General features: G+C 43.5%; 1 protein-coding gene across 1 annotated transcript in view; it reads left to right on the forward strand.

Moving 5' to 3' along the window:
* efl1 (elongation factor like GTPase 1) overlaps nt 1-14,427 on the forward strand; it is a 175,071-nt gene extending 160,644 nt beyond the window's left edge. The window contains exons 20-22 of the mRNA XM_079662374.1: nt 118-644; nt 1,612-1,796; nt 13,553-14,427. Of these exons, the coding sequence (XP_079518500.1) occupies nt 118-644; nt 1,612-1,796; nt 13,553-13,741 (901 nt within the window). The 3' untranslated portion in view covers nt 13,742-14,427. The remainder of the gene's footprint in view (nt 1-117; nt 645-1,611; nt 1,797-13,552) is intronic.
* The last annotated feature ends 4,873 nt before the right edge of the window (nt 14,428-19,300 follow it).

Here is a 19,300-nt window from a genome sequence, read left to right on the forward strand (position 1 = left end):
AATCATCTGCTCTCTTCATATAATCCTTCAGAATGAGGCTGTGCTGCATACCTGGGATTGGTATGAACACAAATGATTTGTATCAGTAATTCATCATGTTACCCTTCCTGTTTCCAGATATGGTCCCAACATCCTGCTGAACAGTGTGGAGGGCTACCAGCGGCCCTCTGTGTGGCAGTGTCTGTGTCTGGGCGGCCCCCCTGAGGCCAGAGCTCAGACCGCCTTCACTCGAGATTTAGACAACAGCATCGTCAGCGGCTTCCAACTCGCAACCCTGTCAGGGCCCATGTGCGAGGAGCCGCTGATGGGAGTCTGCTTCTCCCTGGAGAGGTGGGACGTCCAGTCCTCTGCCCCCCCACTACATCAGGACTCCGTGAAGGAGGCCTCCGTATCCCATGAGGCTCCAGCTGACTGTAAAGTGGAGGGGAGCACTAAGACCCCCGCCAAGACGGAGGGCCCGGTATCAGGGCCCAGCCAGGCCAGGCGCAGACCGGAGGCCCCCCCCCCCGCCTGTTACGGGCCAGTTTCCGGTCAGCTGATCGCCGCCATGAAGGAAGCGTGCCGCCACGCCTTCCAGGCCCAGCCGCAGAGACTCATGGCCGCCATGTACACCTGTGAGATCATGGCCACCGCCGAGGTGCTGGGTGAGGGAGCTGACACACACACACACTTTGTCATTCACATTTTTGTTCTATTGATTTCATTTGTTTTTTATAACAACGGTGAAAAAATTATATTGCATACACCTGGCGCTGTGTCACTGGCCCTGACCGCTAATTGTTCTGTTTTATACTGTACATGACATTTATTATTTTTGATTAATGTAGGTGATCATTTGCAAATAGTAAACTTAACGGGTTTTATTTCTATTTTAAAACGAAAAAGAAAACAAAAAAACATTGTTAATGATTCATTTCAACATTTGAAGATGATTTCAAATGTAAAGCTCTGGAAGTAGTATGTCATCCAAAGCTGATGTCGGAGCTAGACCAGGAGGATTTCCTCCAAAGGGAGTCTGTCTCCAACAAAGTTCACTTTGGGACAAAAAGCGGGCATGTCAGATTAGAAGACGTTGATCACCTGCTTGGTGAGCTAAATAAAAGTGTGTTTTCTAGAATGGACTTAAAGAAAGCTGAAGTCTCTATGCTGGCTTTCCCTTCTTCTCTGTTTCACAAGCATCTTTATTCAACCCATTCTCTAAAAAGATAAACTGCTTTCTGAATTTTGCAGACCAAATTCTGAGATGAATGAATCAACTTCTTTTGTAGTTTATTGAGCAAATCAATATTTGACTGAAGCCAAACATTCTATAGTTCTGTTAATATGTATTACAACATCCTAATGCTAGGATGAGTTGAAAGCAGTCTACATTTTACTTCCTATTTCAAATATTGTTTTCTTAAAATCAAATAGATGAAAAGGTCCAATTATGGGATGTGATACGTTTTACAATCTTCTCAAGAAATTCAGTATTGATCGGACTACAGTTAAAACTTCAGCTTGTTACATAAATGTTACAATGTCTTCACCTGGAAAATTATTTCTAGAACCCAGTGATCAGCTGACCTGAGTGTGTGAGCTGGGTCCTGACCTGCTGTCCCCCTGTCCCAGGCAGGGTGTACGGGGTGCTGGGGAAGCGTGAGGGCCGGGTCCTGCATGAGGAGATGAAGGAGGGGACTGACATGTTCCTCATCAAGGCCGTGCTGCCCGTCGCTGAGAGCTTCGGATTCGCTGACGAGATCCGCAAGAGGACCAGCGGATTGGCCAGCCCACAGCTGGTCTTCAACCACTGGGAGGTGATGTTACAAACATATATAACAAATACCAGGGGTGGGGGGGTACAGAGGGGCAAAAGTAGAAGTACAGAAGTATTTTCAGTCAAATGTACTAGTGTATCAAAAGTAAAAACAAGTCAGTATGTATGCCCAATGGATCTTTTTTTTTTTTTTACAGTTTTAGAAATCATTATTCTGTTTTATCAGTTGCAAATACCGGTCAGATAATGCATTTTTTGTTGTAGTTTCTCAATATGGAGCCAATTTGAGATACTTGCTTAAAATAATGGGTATATTAAATATAATATATTGCATCACATCATCTGTTTTTATATGTAAAAAGTAGCTCTTAGATTTGAGTGTTACATACATGTAGTAGAGACTTTACTCAAGTGAAGTACAAGGATATTAAAATAGAACTTAAGTACAGCACGTGAGCAAATGTACTTAGTTACATTCCAAAACTGTAAGCACATTCTGCATCTGTCTTAATATTCACAATTTGACATCATGTTCCCATGTACACTTGTTATTAAACAAGTGGTCTGTATTTATATAGAAGCAATATAGAAAAATACATGTTTTGTTAATACGCAGGAGTTTGTTTATTAGTACTCATAAGATAACATAAGGTCAGAAACCTTAATTTTGACAAAATCTGTTAACAGAAGCTTAGCATTGTTTCCTTTATGGAGGAAGATTGTGACCTGCTGTCTTACACTCCTCAGAGTTAGCAGTCCACACCTCATTGACTTCTCATCCACTTTACACAAAGTGCCTCCTGTCTGAATGGGCTCTGTTTGTTTCCAGAGGAGATATCTTGATTCATACGTCTGAATAAGGCAATGCACAGTGGAAAAAGCTTCCTGAAGCCATTGTATGCACACACACACACACACACACACACACACACACACACACACACACGTGTGATCACACAGCTGCAGTGGACTGAGCGTACTCTCTGTGGGTCACTGAGGCAGTCTGGGTAAACAGCTCTGGTTACTTTAGAATCTACAAACAATGGGGTTCTGTTTAAATTAGGGCTTTCAGTCGATTAAAATATTTAATCACGATTAATCGCATGGTTGTCCATAGTTAATCGCAATTAATCGCACATTTTTTATCAGTTCTAAATGTACCTTAGAGGAATATTTTTCAAGTTTTTAACACTCTTATCAACATATGAGTGGACAAATATGCTTTATGCTAATGTTTGTTTATTATCATTTGAACAATGACAAATATTCTCATGAATATTAAACACAACAACCTCTGAACATTACAAACATTCGCCTCAATTCAATCTGGAACCTCTCTCATACAATACAGTGTGTGTGTGTGTGTGTGTGTGTGTGTGTGTGTGTGTGTGTGTGTGTGTGTGTGTGTGTGTGTGTGTGTGTGTGTGTGTGTGTGTGTGTGTGTGTGTGTGTGTGTGTGTGTGTGTGTGTGTGTGTGTGTGTGTGTGTGTGTGTGTGTGTGTACGTGTGTGTGTGCACGTGTGTGTGTGCACATGCATATTCTCGAACGGAAGCTGCCTGCTCCTGTCCCCCAGGACATTTTTTGAAATACTAACATAAAATACACATTCTGGTACTCCCTTGAGAAGAAGAATAAATACATTTATTTCTACACGACATATTTAAAAAAATGAATGCCATTTTAGTTTCTTTGTTCTGAAAGCTGAACCTGCTGCTCCTCATAGAGAGAAGAGGGAAGAGGCTGTGTGAATGACTTTACATTGTGGATAAGGGTGGATAGCCCCCATTGTTCTGTGTGTCAAAATGAAAGACAGCCCACACCCCATGGGGGCCCGCCCATGACGCCGGGTCTGATTTTCTCTGTAGCTGTTTTCAAAGTGACACACTTCAGATCCAACAGGAGTCTTTGCACAGACAGTAGAAATAATCCAGTGCAGTCCAGTAGAAACCCCCCCCCCCCGATGGATCCTACTACATATACTTAAACATCAGAAGGGATTAAATCACATACGGATGGTGTTGATGATTGTTACAATAACTGCAGACTTCATCAAAGAAAGGGGGTCTTGTCGTAGAGATGATTGCATGACAACCTCTTCCTGTGACCCCTTTTCTACCGTAGCGGTTCAGAGACCAGTTCTGATCCAGTGCCCGATTGAGAATCGTTCTTTCTATTTCCGCCGCAGCGGGGCCGGCTCTCAGACCCTAAAACCAGTTCCAGTTGACAGTGGCACTAACAATCTGCTGGGCAGGAACCGAAAGGTTTGAGTCTGAGGCTGGGGCGACATTACCCTGAGCGATAACAGTTCATGGAGAGTGCGATGAAGAGAAGAACGTTTTTACAATCAGGAGTAATGAATACATGGGATACACAAAATGTGAAGATCATAGTGAAAAATATTCTGCTAAAACATACCGGGAGATAACCACTTATGCCACAATGATAGCGGCGGAAAAGCAAACTTTTAGTTTGCAAGTTGAACCAAACTAGTTATACTATAGCTACTATAACATTTGCACAGTTCAGAAATGTGGAGATACACAAAACTATACAAAAACAGTATAATCGTAACTCATAATGATTTAATTCATTGAAAATAAATGTAAACAGTCTACAGCCTTCTTGCCAACTGAAACATTTGCCATATATAATAATCTGTCTAAATGTCTCTAGAATGGAACTGATTTCAGTGGAAGGGTTTGTGTATGTGTCCAGTGTCAGAGCTCTGAAAGAAACCAAACAAAGAAGAGTTCCAAACAGTAATCCAGATACACTCCAATAACAGTACTAATGTGAGCAAGCTCAAAGAAGTGTACATTAAATAACTATTTGGACAAAAAGCTGAAATTTTAAATTGAAATAATAATAACAGAACAAATTGAAGCTTTAAATATGTCAGAAGTGTAACTACTGAGTGAACTGTAGCTGCCTAGACCTTCATAAGCCCCCCATCTCGCAGCACCTTGCAACACACGCTCACACACGCAACCCCCCCCCAGCACTTTGTTTGGCAGCCATTGTCTTTGCCTCATTATAAGTTGTCTGTCTGATTTCATTTATGTGCAGACGCTCCTTCACAAAGAGTTGCCCCCCCTCCCCCCAGCCTCTCAGCTTCAGGACTCGCCTACTGCTTTGCGCTGATGTCAACATTCTTCCTGACAGCGATTTGATATGGCCAGGATATTGGATTAGCATATGAATGAGCTCAGAGGCAAGGAGCGCAGATTCTGAGCATGGCATTGTGGGATAACGGCTCCTTTGGGGACGTTTACATTCGATTTCCATCCCAATGGAGCCTTTGTTCAGCTGCAGACTGTGAGTGAGTCTCATATTGATCCGCCAGCATCTGTCGGACTGTACAGCCGCTGTGTGTGTGTGTGTGTGTGTGTGTGTGTGTGTGTGTGTGTGTGTGTGTGTGTGTGTGTGTGTGTGTGTGTGTGTGTGTGTGTGTGTGTGTGTGTGTGTGTGTGTGTGTGTGTGTGTGTGTGTGTGTGTGTGTGTGTGTGTGTGTGTGTGTGTGTGTGTGTGTGTGTGTGTGTGTGTGTGTGTGTGTGTGTGTGTGTGTGATAGAGAGGTCTCCAGTAATCCGCCTGTTGTTGGACCTCACTCTCTGCCATCTGTCCAAATATAAGCAGAGCAGCCAGGTGCAACTGTATGTCTTTGTGTGTGTGTTTTAGCACGATGACCCTACATCAGGGGTGGCCAACCAGTCAGAGGTTAAGAGCCACATTTTTTCTATGTTACTGCAAAGAGCCACATCAAACACACAGTCACTGATACCGCTTGTTTCAGTTTTTTGTTTTCTGGAGACAAGATTTCAACCACATCACTGATGCATTTTTGTGGCATTGGGATATATTTTTTTTAAATCCTCTGTAGCAGAGAGAGGAGCTGTGGATTATTGTTATTGATTAATGCATCAGTGTTTCTTAGGGTCAAAAACACTAAACTCACAACTTAAAATGAAAGCGTTTAGTTTATTTAATAAAAGAGCACACAGTAGTTATAGATTATTTGCAATTTGGTGCTATATATATATTTTAAAAATATATATATTATATATTTTTTTTTTTTAAACACCTTGAATTTCAGGGGGGGCGCGGGGCTCTGTTGGCGTCCCTCCAAGACAATGGTAGGGGAAACACTGGATAATGTTTAATCAACGATAGGTTTTCCCCCCCTCAAAGGTGATTGGTTCTCTGCATCCAGGTATTATTGTGATTGGCTCTTGGGCCACATCAAAATTAGACGCGCTGTCATCCTCTCATACTGACACCTGACACCACACATACACACGTAGGGAGAGCCGGGACGAAAGTAACACGGGACGAAAGTAACGGAGCGATTTTATCCGAGCCCAAACAACTTTGACCGGCCAAATTACGTCAGAATGGTCAGCACTCAATACTTAACAGACCAACTAAATATCAGGTTTAACTTTCAGGAGTAGTGTTGTCATGATACCAACATTTTGGTTTCGATACCAAGTCAAGAATTACGATTCCAATTATTTTTCGATACTTTTCTTAAAAAAAGGGAAACAGTCTTAATTGTAATTAGTGTGCTTTATTTCACACCAGAACCATAGCCATAACTCACAATTTTAAACAATGAGAACAATAAATAAAATAAATGACAAGAATTCGTATTAAATAAAATTGATACATTTCTTACAGACAGGCCTCGTGGTGTCCGTAGGCTTGCCCTCACTGTCAGAGATATAGCTAAAATACATCAAAATTTCGCTTCCGGCGTCTTTTTTGTCAACAAGCCGAGGCGCAGCGGCAGTAGCACTCCCACTTGCAGCCATGCTTCTCGTTTTCTCACATGCTCTGGCAGCTAGCGCGTGCACGAGAGAGGGGAGGCACTTGAGCGTGCTTGAGAGGGGCGGGACTGCAAAGCACGGCTGCAGTGCAGGGATTGGAAGCAGAACGCTGAACACACACGGCTCTTATTAAAACGGTGCTTTCTCACCGGAGTACTTTCCCCCGTCATTCTTAAAGTACCGATAGTAATGAAACGGAGGAATCGTAACGTTTTTAACGGCAGGGTATCGCGGTATACCTTTCAAGTATCGGTACACCGTGCAACACTAGTCAGGAGTCAGTGTCTCTCCCCCAAACTCACACACATACAACTCGATATGAACTGAAGAGCCGCATGAAACTAGGCAAAGAGCCGCATGCGGCTCGAGAGCCGCGGGTTGGCCACCCCTGCAATACATGATGCAGCCTTGTACAGTCTACCTGGGGCCTGTACTACGAATCCAGTTCAACAGACCCTTGATATGTTTGAGTTACCCAGCTTACCTAATCCAAAACCAACGCGCTCTCGCTAAGCGACGCTGGTTATCAACTAGGTAACTCAAGCCAGGGTTTCTCTGTCCGGCTGAGTGCGTGTTCACATGAAAGGTGCGGGGCTAGCAACAATTGACCAATCACAAACATGGAGAAGCATATTAACAGCACAGCGTCATACTTCCTGAATGAAAAGTCAACTATAATGTTAGACAAATACGAAGACGTTAAACTTAAACATTAACAGGTTTATGATATCACTGCCCCGTCTAAGACACGAGTGGATCTGACTTGAATTACATTCGACTCAAGTGTTTTGTCAACTTAATGTGTTGCTTATGCTTAAAATAATACTTCTGCATACAGTATGTGACAGTGTTGTAGTCAAGTCACCAATTCACGAGTCCAAGTCACTCTCGAGTCACCACTCTTCGAGTCCAAGTCCGAGTCACCAAGGGAGAGTCGTAGTCGAGTCCAAGTCCGAGTCACCCAAGGAGTGTCCGAGTCGAGTCCGAGTCATCATTACCTGTGTTCGAGTCCAAGTCCGAGTCACCCAAGGAGTGTCCGAGTCGAGTCCGAGTCATCATTACCGATGTTCGAGTCCGAGTCACCTAAGAAGAGTCCAAGTCAAGTCCGAGTCACAAGTCTTCATGTATTTGTGGATATATGTGTTGAAATGTAGCTGCTCCTCTACATTGCTTTTATCCTGCCATGTTATACTAATCTGTGTATTGAACTGCTTTGAAGCGAAATTGGCTACAATTCTTGTAATAGGTGCTATACAAATATAAAGCTTATTACTAATATTAATATTATAAATGTTATTGTAAATTACCTTTTAATATGTCTAACTATATTTAAAATGAGTTACCTTTTAGAGAAGTGATTATATTTGTATGCCAATATTTTCCTATGGTAAAGTTTCCGTTTTGCACTTTTATTTTGATGTTAATAAGATTGGGACTCTTATTTTGAAGGAACTTTTACCGGTTAAATTGGTTTACTAATAAAGATTTAGCCCCAGAAAGCACATGGCTACTTAGCATGCAAAATGATGTCATTCTGCATGTTAAGTAGCCATGTGCTTTCGTGCTATCGGCTGAATCTTTATTTATTGATTAGATCACGTTACTCTGATGATAGTGTTCAAGACAGCCTATATGTCTGAACTTGATCCTTAGAGTAATGTGTTACGGAGCCTTCTCTTGAATATGGTTTCCACATAACGAGCATATTGCGCTGCTCTTTTCCAATGTGGAAGCAGAATGTTTGAAAGCATACAGCACGATGCGGGGTGTGTCTCTAGACATCTCTAGACTGGAATAGCGGGGCCCAGTACGTGAACTCGCCTCACAGGTGCACATGCCAGGATAGAGGACATCAGACTCCAGAGAAAACTTGCTCGAGTCCGAGTCAGAGCGTCAATGTACAAGTCGAGTCCGAGTCATCGTGGGGGGGAAATTCACGAGTCCGAGTCCAAGTCAGCGTACGCGAGAATTCACGAGTCCAAGTCGCGTCAATCAGTGCGCGAGTCTGAGTCGAGTCACGAGTCCCGAAAATCGGCACTCGAGACCGAGTCCAGGACTCGAGTACTCCATCTCTGGTATGTGACACTGTGAGTGTTCCACGGCCAGATACGGCTCAGCTGACTCAGATAAGGAAATATATGATACATTATGATGTGATATGAGTGATAATGGGACACATCGACGTCTGCACTCACAGTGCTGCGGACTGTACTTAATGTTACTTTGATCCTTTTACTTATGTTGTGGCAGATATTTTAGTAAGCTTTCTTAACGCTAATTTTATAATAGTCAGATTGCTCTGAAGATGGGAGGTGATATTCTATTCATTTTCACGTTCACACAGTCAGTGATTTTTGCCGGCCGTCTTTCCTGCAACGGCAGTTTTTCTGTATCTCCTTTATCCTGTAATATGACTTGATCGCTTGACACTCCGCACACTGAGCTCTGATTGGTCAGCAGGCGGTGCTTTCACTGAGTTGATCTTTTATCCTGGAACCTAACCTGCTCCGGAGCAGTGGGGAGTGGACCTCCTCTTGGGGGGTCCGGGGGCATGCTCCCCCGGGAAGATTGTTAAAAAAAACAATCTGGTGCACTTTGAGAGCAACATTAAGAGATCTATGGATACATCTCTCAACACCCATATGAAACAGAACTGTAACTAGATTTTCTTTTTCTTTATGGATATTTTACAAATCACTCCCTTTTCAAACTGTATTCTTGTTTATTAATAACAACTTTTTTGTACTGTCATATAGTATTTTATACTATAAGAGAATAGTTGAAAATCTATTCTCTTATTTTTTTATAATGATAATATAAAGGTGTGCCTTTACCTCACTGAGCCGAGGTTATCAGAGCCTCTCAGTCTTTCAGGAGAGAGCTCTCTAAATCTCTCCCTCCCGCGGGCCGCTTACACAGTAAATTCCAATGTAAAAAAGCTGTATACGTTTTTTAGGAGTTTGATTTATTTTAAATTAACACAAATACAAAACGCTGTACGCAATATAGGCGTAGTTCTGTTAGTATAAGGTAATAAGATGTACTTTGTTGATCCAAAATCGGGAAATTGTGTTGTTATGAAATAAAAAATATATACTTTTTTTTATTCCTAACTTTGTTACTGCCTATGACAAGGGACAGCCCTGGTACAGGCCTCTGGTGTTGTGGAGGGTTGGGTTGAAATACAAATATATTTAGTTTATTATGTTATTTACCATGTATAAAACACTGCTTTTTCTGACACACGTAGAGTTTTTTGGTTCGGATCAGTGGAAGTTTGTTGCAAAACTGTGATGTATAAAATCCAAGATTTGAGATCCAAAAATGCTTTTTCTATCCACAAATACAACTGAATTAACAAATACCTGATCGAAGGTTGTAAATGTTAGAAAGATATTCACAAATGCTTTTGTTTATTTGTAATTACATTTTTGTATTTACAGATGTTTTTATTTGTGGCTATTGTTGGAGTGTTTGCAGATTACACATGGATTATTGATCTGTTCACATATAAATAATATTGAGACAAATCGACCGTCTGTGTTCCCTCCAGAGGGAGTTTCTCCCAGTATGAACCCCAAAAATGAGCAGAATATGTCCTCTTTAAAGACATATGCACAAGAGTCAAAGAGAGAGAGAGTCTCAGAACTCCCTGTAAAAGCACTTTTGCTTTGATCCAAATAGATATTTTTGTGATAAACATTAAAACTGAAGTTACCTAACGTTACGGCCCGTCCACACAGCGGCGTGCGTTGAAAGCTTCACCATTCACTTTGAATGGGGTGATTCGCCGAACTGCATTGTGGGAAGCGACGCGGAGTGTTGCTGGCGTGGCTCGCTGCAAAAGTTGAGCAATGTTCAACTTTTGACGCCTCGGCAGAAGCGTCAGCCAATCTAATCATATGCCAGTACAAGCTCTAGCCAATCAAACCGCTGCTTGTGTGTCAGGTGCGGGAGATTCATGTGATTGGTGGTTGGTCGAGTTTCAGACACGCCCGCCGGAAAGCGACAACGCACGCCGCTGTGTGGACGGGCCTTAACTCCAGCTTCTATGAGTATAGGCGTAGCCCTCTAAGGCTATCGCTATTGGGTAATCCCCTGCGCACCTGTGCAGCACTGAAACACTTGTAGTCCACGCCCACCCGCGAGGTGGGCCCCACCCTCGGACTTACTTCTGGTATAAATAGGAAGGAGGCCCGACAATCTGCTCCCTTACAAGCAACTTTTCTTCAGCTATTCGTGGAGCCAGTGGGGCCCAGAACTTAGAGGGCTACGCCAATACTCATAGAAGCTGGGGTTACAGTAGGTAACTTCAGTTCTATTTCGTATATGGCTTCGCCCTCTAAGGCTATCGCTATTGGGTTAAGGACGAAGCATGATGTAGTCTGTGCCCCACTGGGTCCGCCCGGTACTAGAAGCACAGACACACCTGCTCAGATAATAACCTGCCCTGTTCTGCGGCAATTTTCATGGACTACACCATGGTGTGGAACTGGGGTCCGAACAGCCCGTCCGGGCTGATCGGAGCATCCAGCAGCACTTTCCTCTATCTCCTCCAAAGCCTCGAAGGGCATGGAGGGCTGCTCTAATAGTCTCACTATGGAGTGAGACAGCAGAGCGATGTTGTTCGCCGCTGCAGACGCCTGGAAGGCACATGATGCATCCGATCAGTCTGGCGGACGGCAAACTGGTCCCCGGGGGAGGAAAGCAAGGGACGCTGTGCGGTGACCGTGCTAGCCTGCTTCACCCCGAGCGATGTCTTCAGGCGCGGTCGGAAAACCAACATCCGTTAACCCCTTAGTGAGGACAACGGAGCCTTCAGGCTCCTAGAGGCCGCCGCCGCTCCCTCCTGGCACTTCCGGATGGCCGGGAAGCGTGGCCTGACCGGGTCACTCCTGACGGTCTGTACCCGGGAGAAACACTCCTTCCACCGGCAAGAGAGCTCTCCTGAGCCGGGGGAATGAGGAGACCTCTCCAGACGGCTGCGTTTTCGATGATCTCCGGCTGTTCCTGCAGGATCCCGCCTATCGACGGCAGAGCCGTGATGGCGGAAAGAGGGACCGTGGGTCCCGCAGCCGGGCCAGGCCGGCACCGGGCTCCATCTCCGTCTCCTCCGTCCGGGGGATGGGGAAACCACACGGTGATCCGTGGATGGAGGCGGGGTAGGAGAACTCAAGGGCTTGGTCCACGGATTAGGACTCCTGGACCGGCCAATCATCCTCCTCGGCCGCAGTAGCGAGAGCGTCCGCTCTTCGCTGTCTGTTGGCCAGAGGGAGACGAGCACAATGACCACATGACACCTGCTGGGCGAGGACTGCGTGCGCGTGCTCCGACCCCAGGCAGGATTCGTCTGGCATGAGGAGCAAACTATAACACAACCCTGTGGACTAGGGATGTTAAGATTCACCGATTCGCATCGGTGCACCGGCATAAACGTTCAAGATGCGAGTGTACCGGTTGAAAGAGTGCACATGGGCCACAGTTTGGGTTGAACTCGCGATGCATCGATTGTAGCGTCTTTGCATCAGTAAAAAAACGATTCATTCATATAATATCCTCTCATCCTGTCAGCACTCAGCAGAGACAATCTTTGATCATTGCTTCGCACTACGGGAACGAGAGTCTCAGTTAACAACACACATGAAGTCGAGGACAAAGAGAAACACAGCGCACCGAAAAATACCTACAAATCAAACGTTTGGCAACACTTTGGATTGTTCAAGAAAGACGGTCAACTTGAAAAATTGCTCGCAAATTGTTAACAATGCCGTGCCGCTTTAAAGTACACAAGTAGTACGAGGAACTTAGCGACGCACATAAAGAGGCGACATGGGGTCTGCGGCTGAAAAGAGAAACCTGAAAGTTAGACATATGAGTTAAATCACTCAGTGAGGTGTTCTGGCAGAGAGTGGTGTTTAGTTTACAGCAGCCTGTGACGGCCAATAACAGTTTAAATCTCTTCCGTACTGTAAGCAGTTATGAAAGAGCTGTTTGTGAAAGGTTATTTGTATTCTTTATTGTTCATATAGAAACCACTGCTTTCTGCTCACTGGTGAGTTAGCCTATGAATGAGTGTTAAGCACATCAGGCTGGCAGCTGTATGGGCATTGCTCTATGGTAGTTGTTATTTGCACATTGTTAATCATAGGCAATGCATCCTTACATTGTTTAACTGTGAGGTGTTATACAATTGTACTCTTGAGAGTTTTTTAAGGTAAAAAAGGTAAAAAATAAACAGCATTATGGGATGTGCAGTACTAGTAGAGGGAAATATAAAAAAAAAAAAATATGTAAAGCACTTTTTTGTTAATGTATGATTTGCTGCATATAAGGAATCAAAAGAAAAACCTCTGTCGTACCATATTGAAGTATTATTATTTTTGCATCGTGTTGAATCGCATCGTATCACCCTGAATCGCATAATGTTGAATCAAATCATATCAAACTGTATCGCAACAGGGGTGAATCGTATTGTATCGCATCGCCTGGTGTTTCAAATATATCGTTAATGTATCGTATCGTGGCAACGTATCGAGATGCGCATCGCATCGGCCTCAGTGATGGAGATGCACATCCCTACTGTGTACTCATGTTTAAGGATCTTTTTCGAGGTGGCTCTTAAAAGAGCCTTGACTCTTTAGTGTCTCTAAAGTGCTTCAGTACCGGGGTGCTGAAGAAAAGAGGGAGCAGATTGTCGGGCCTCCTTCCTATTTATACCGGAAGTGAGCCCGAGGGTGGGGCCCACCTCGCAGGTGGGCGTGGACTACAAGTGTTTCAGTGCAGCGCGGGTTCGCAGGGGATTACCCTATAGCGATAGCCTTAGAGGGCGAAGCCTATACGAAATACAACGTGTAGCTTTGCACATCACCCCTGGTAAGGAAAATGAAGTCAGTGAACCAAACAGGAGTAAAATGTAAAATGACACACTGTGGGATTTTGCCTTATACTCTCTGCTTTGTCTGTGCCGCAGGTGATCAGCAGCGATCCATACTGGGTTCCCACCACAGAAGAAGAGTACCTGCACTTCGGGCAGAAAGCAGACTCTGCTAACCAGGCCCTGAAGTACACCAACGCTGTGCGCCGCCGCAAGGGCCTCTACGTGGAGGAGAAGACCGTGGAGCACGCAGAGAAGCAGAGAACTCTGGGCAAGAACAAGTAGAGCAGAACAGGAGCAGATCATCATCATCATCATCCTCCTCCTCCTCCTCCTCTAGGAGCAGCTCTTTCATTAATGACATGTATTACATTTGTGGTCAGATACAACAAAGATACTTATTTTAGACCTGCTGTTCATTCCACAGTCATTGATGACTCCTTGCATACTTTCTTGTGCAACAGAACACATTTAAAATACACATATTTATGGTCTCGGTTGATTGGAGTGAACGATACATATTGAGAATAAAAGTCTGCTTTTCTTGACGAATCAGATTGTTTTCATATGTTTTAAAGGCTAATGTATCTCACGGACAAAGATAGCATGGACAGTAAATACTGGCCATCAAATTGCCCCATTGGATTGTTAAAGTAAATAAACTTATAAGATGGAATTTGGTTTTAGACATTATTTGGCATTGCTTTACAGATGTACTGTTCTTTGGCATGGCTTCAATCAGTGGGAAAAGTCAACTTTAACTAACGGCTGTGAAGGTTGGGGGTTCGATTCCCAGTTGCTGCATTCAACAGTGTGTGAGTGTGTGTTGATGGATTGAGCAGGTGCAGCCTCTGCCTCTATATGGATGTGTGTGGATATAGTGATGCAGGTATGAGTCCTATAATCCAGAAGATAAGTGATAAAAGCATGTTATCACTCTCGGTTCCCTTGTGTTAAAGTCAATTGTTTTTTGAATGTGTCATTTCAATTTTCATTTCAAACCTTTATTTAACCAGATTGGTGCCATTGAGATCATAGATCTCTTTTTCAAGGGAGACATGTCTGTTGTTAGAAGCCTGAAATAAGGTCTGTGGTTAACACAAGCTGGAGAGTTTTTGTTCTCCGACATAAAATACGTCAGTAAATACTCGACTTGTGAATTTACGAAGATTCTATGTGCCTCAAAAACTGCGGTTGCTAACAAGTGAATAATAGAGACCTCTAACGAACATTAGCCGCCTTTAGCTTAGCAGTATAGATATTCTGAGTTTATGACCATCGTCCCCCTCAAAGTGGTAGACGTTAAAGGCAGAGAGTCCCCCTAAGGAAAGACTCTTTTATTTTAGAGATTTGAATCTTGGCATTTTAAATGGGCCTGTATAAATACCCAAATAAATGTATTTTGAACTGATAGCCTAGCAACATAATGTGCTGAACAGTCTGGGGAGATCAGTGTTTTTCTCTTCACTTCTGTAGGTCTCAATGTCTGCACTAATGCACACAAACAGCACCTCACTGTCTGATTGTTCATGTTTCACGTTCTGAAGAAGCTGCAGACGCCCCCACCCTCACCATGCTGCAGACTGGCAGCCGGAGCTCCACTGCCTGCGAAAGGCAAGCTCCTCCTGAGAGACTCAACTAATGCAACGAGAGGCTCGTCTTGCATCACAGACTCCGTTACAGTCATGCATAATTGAAAAGCTCTTTTTCCCAGTGAAATCTGGTAGTTTTGCTTTATTCAAGAGACCCAAATTAATTCACCCCCCCCCCCCCCCCCCCCCCCAAAGAAAATACAAATGTGGTAAGAATTGGGAAGTGTTTTTGTGAATCCAATTGGGAAATGTGTTTAATAATCTGTGATGGAGGGCTGTTTGCACGTTACAGAATAACATAAAGTCAATCTGACTGATGTATCTAAATGTGGGGAGGTGTTCCTGAAGGGGTTTCACTGAAAACAGAAATAATGAATGATGTTTCTCAGAGCTCGCCTGAATAATGAGGAATCTGTTGTCGGCTCCTCTCACACCTCCAACTTTTTATGAATCCATTTTTTATTTCACAACTCCCTCTCATCAACCCACTCCCTTCATTATTTTGCCCTGCTCCTTCCCATGTTAATACTTGTAGAAAGATGTATCGTTCTTGTTTGAAGAAGCAACAACATCAAACAGTCCCTCTTATTAACTGCTATCAAGGTGGAGGTTACATTATTCAGTTCTTAAGAAAAAAAAGGTGACAGTTCCAAAACTGAGCCCTGTTGGACTCCAGCCAAACCTCCATATTTATTGCAACACAGCATCATTCAAATCTCACACGTAACAAACAGTGAACGCACCGTAATGTATTTTCAAAATAATGCAGATGAGTAAGGCCATCTCCATGGTGTCCGTGTCCTGAGGCCATGCAGAGGTCAGCTGCATTTCCTCAACAGAAATTAGAATGAAGAATATTTGATCACTTTTAAAGACTTATATCAATACAGTTTTAACTCATATTAAACTATAGGAACTATTCATACAATTACATTTACAATATGTGTTTTATGTTATGTGTGTTTTCATCAAAGCATAAACTAGACAACCTGCACACATCAACACAATCTCATAAAACAGCTGAGCTGCTTTGCTAAAGAACTTGTCCAGACATAAATAAATAATATTCACTGTTTCGGCAGTTTGCTCGATGTCCTTGCCTAAAAAAAAATTACATTTTGCGGATTTTAAGACTATACTTATAACATTAGTTAGGCATGAAAGCCCTTCCGTGTAACATGATACTAAAGTTTAGTGTAGTTTGCTCTAAAACATCAAAGAAATCCTTTCTACAATTCCTTTTGACCGTTAACAAAAACAGTGCCTGTTCGGGATGTTCGTGTCGCTGCTTCTTGGGTTTCCTGGATTACTGCAACTCCCTCCTGGCTGGTCTAACTGCAAACGCCATCCGACCGCTACAGCTGATTCAGAATGATGCAGCCAGACTGATCTTCACCTCCCCCAGTTCTCCCTCACTGCACCCCTCCTTCGCTCCCTCCACTGGCTGCCAGTGGATGCAAGAATCCGCTTCAAGACACTGGTGCTGGCCTACTGAGCCGTGAAAGGAACAGCTCCTTCCTACATCCAGGCCTTGGTTAAACCTTATACTCCAGCACGTGCACTACGCTCAGCTTCAGCCAATCAGCTTGCTACTCCATCAATGCGAGTGGGACCCAGGAACCCATCAAGAACACTCCTGTTTGCTATCCTGGCTCCTAAATGGTGGATCCCCATTGACGCAGGACAGCAGAAACTCTGCATATCTTCCGTTGCAAACTGAAAACGCATCTGTTTCGACTGTACCTTGGCAATTAAGTTACTGCTAAAAATGATATGTAATGTGTCAGTCCATGGGAGGTCTGTCCCTAGGTAGGACCCCGGTATTTTACTTTGCATACTGTATACAGTATGCGAAGTAAAACACTGGGGTCCTACAACATTTAATTACCATGCAACATGGGAACGTGCATTTTTTTCCTGATTATGGGTCGCAGATGTTAACACGTGGTTAAAGGTTTGGTAGGTAAGTTTGAGAAACCGGCTCGAGATACACTTTTTGTTATATTCCATGGAATGCTCTTAACATCCCGATAGCAATGAATATCTTAAGTGCTTTGACAAAAAACCCATTAAAAAAATGTCATCTGTGGAAGCCGTGGTACTGTAAAAAGCACGACCAATCATCTGAGCCGGCCCGGCTAAAGTAACTGGATGGCCTACCTGCCTGTCAGCCTTCCATCTGTGCACAAACTTATCTCGTGCCCTCATTGTCATTGTGTGTGTTGGAGGAGGGGCTCTGTAAGGAAGTGGCAGATTTTTTTCCGGCTGTGTATTTTCAAATTCTAGCGCACTCGAGCTGGTTTCTCCAAAATGACCTACCCCACCTTTAATGTTGTGTATTTAAACAAAAGAAAACAACTTTGTTACGTTTAGTAAAACATGATTAAAGGACTTACAATAGAAAACAGCTGGGTGGAAGCCCTGTTTTTGTTTGTTGCACCTATCTACGCCAATGGGTGCCTGTGCAACTCCCTTTTCTTTGGTGTAAATGATAAAGAAAGAGAGCAATAATTAACCTAAAAACGGGACCTATCATGCAAAATGCACTTTTGTACGTCTTTTATACATGAATATGTGTCCCGGTGTGTCAGGGAACTCACCAAGTGTCAGAAAACACAACCGTCTTTCTTTTCCTCCATACCCAAATCTCTAAAAACGGGGCTTTAACCATGGATGTATATTAACTGGATACAGCGTGGAAGGCGGGGCCTCATTCATTCCTATGAGAGTTGCTCATTGGCGCATGATGATAAAATGGCCCAACTTTTGAGAGAGCAAAACGTCACAGATTACCCGGAATGCCTGAGAAGTACCCGTATGTGCGCTCATAGCGCATGCGCAACTTTAAACAAAATGCTCGTTCACATCAAGCACGTCAATTTGCGTACACGTAACAGCACCGCGCGTTCATGACAGCATGGTAATGGTTTATGGCTAGAAAGGATCCGTCTAGTGAGAACCGCAGTGACGCATCGTAAAACCCGGAAGTAAGTTAGCATTTTTAGCACTTCCGGTTCCTTCCTCAAAAAGCAATGCATTTTTTCCATAGGGTTTTGGAAAATAGCTCGAAATAAGGTCTGTGGTTGACACAAATGTAAGAGATAAGTCACGTTTTGTTCTACGACATTAAATATATCAGCAGTGACCCCACTGGGGATTTGTGAAGAGTTTACGTGTCTGAAAAACGATGGTTGTTACCGAATGGCTGAATAGGACTACAGAAATTGTCGAGGCCGTTGTACGTCATTACGCAGAACACGTAAACACTCCCGCTAAGTTTTTTTCCCCTGTGTTCTGCTTGAAAGCAAGTACCTGCCTATCTTTAGTATCTGCATATCTATATCCAGGGGTGCACATAACTGGTACGCAGGTATGCATGCGCGGCAAAAATCTGAATTGCGTAACGTCACTTGTGTCACTACGCGCCTTTGCGTACCTCAAAACATCTAAACAAAACACATATTTCGTCTACACGAGTTTCTTGTCAACAGTCAATGGAGTAAACTACGAGACATGTTAAAAAAAAACAAAGACATTAAGCAGCTACGTTGCCGTTTCGCTCCCTGCAAAAAATCTTCGGACTTTCTGTGGCTGACTGAACTGGGTGCTGGCCGAGCCGCGCAGGACATAACCGACGGACCTGTGAAGCTTACAGGAGGCAGAGGCTTAGATCACCGGACTACAGAGTTGGTCGCCGTGTGACAGAAAGGGTTAACGTCGGTATGAACAACAGAATTGTGCCAAAACTCCGCCAACTGGCTGCAGTGGGAGACTCCTCTGTGCACATTCTGTGCCCCGCGCACACACTGGAGAACTGCGCAAAATCAGCTGATCACAACGTTCACGCTCTGTGGTCAAGCTGCTGCAATTTTATTTCCAACAAAGTGGAGTAAAACACACAGTTGCAAACTTACTCAGGGTGTTATGGAAGAGTTTTAAATCAGACAGAGGTGTAAGAAGTACTCAGATATTGTACTTGAGTAAAAGTAGAGTGTTACTCTGTTACAATAGAAGTCCTGCATTCAAAATGTTACTCAAGTAAAATTAGAAAAGTATTATCATCAAAATATAGTTCCCAAAGTACCAAAAGTAAAAGTAGTCAATGTGCAGATTGGTCGATTTCAGAATAATATATATGATATGTGTTGTAATGATTGATCATTAAAGTGTTCTCAAAGCTGGTTAAATTAGATCAAAGTCAAGTAAAGTACAAATATCTCAAAATTGTACTTAAGTAGAGTACTTGAAGAAG

The sequence above is a fragment of the Notothenia rossii genome (genome assembly GCF_949606895.1).
Source record: "Notothenia rossii genome assembly, chromosome: 2".
Taxonomy (NCBI): Eukaryota; Metazoa; Chordata; class Actinopteri; order Perciformes; family Nototheniidae; genus Notothenia; species Notothenia rossii.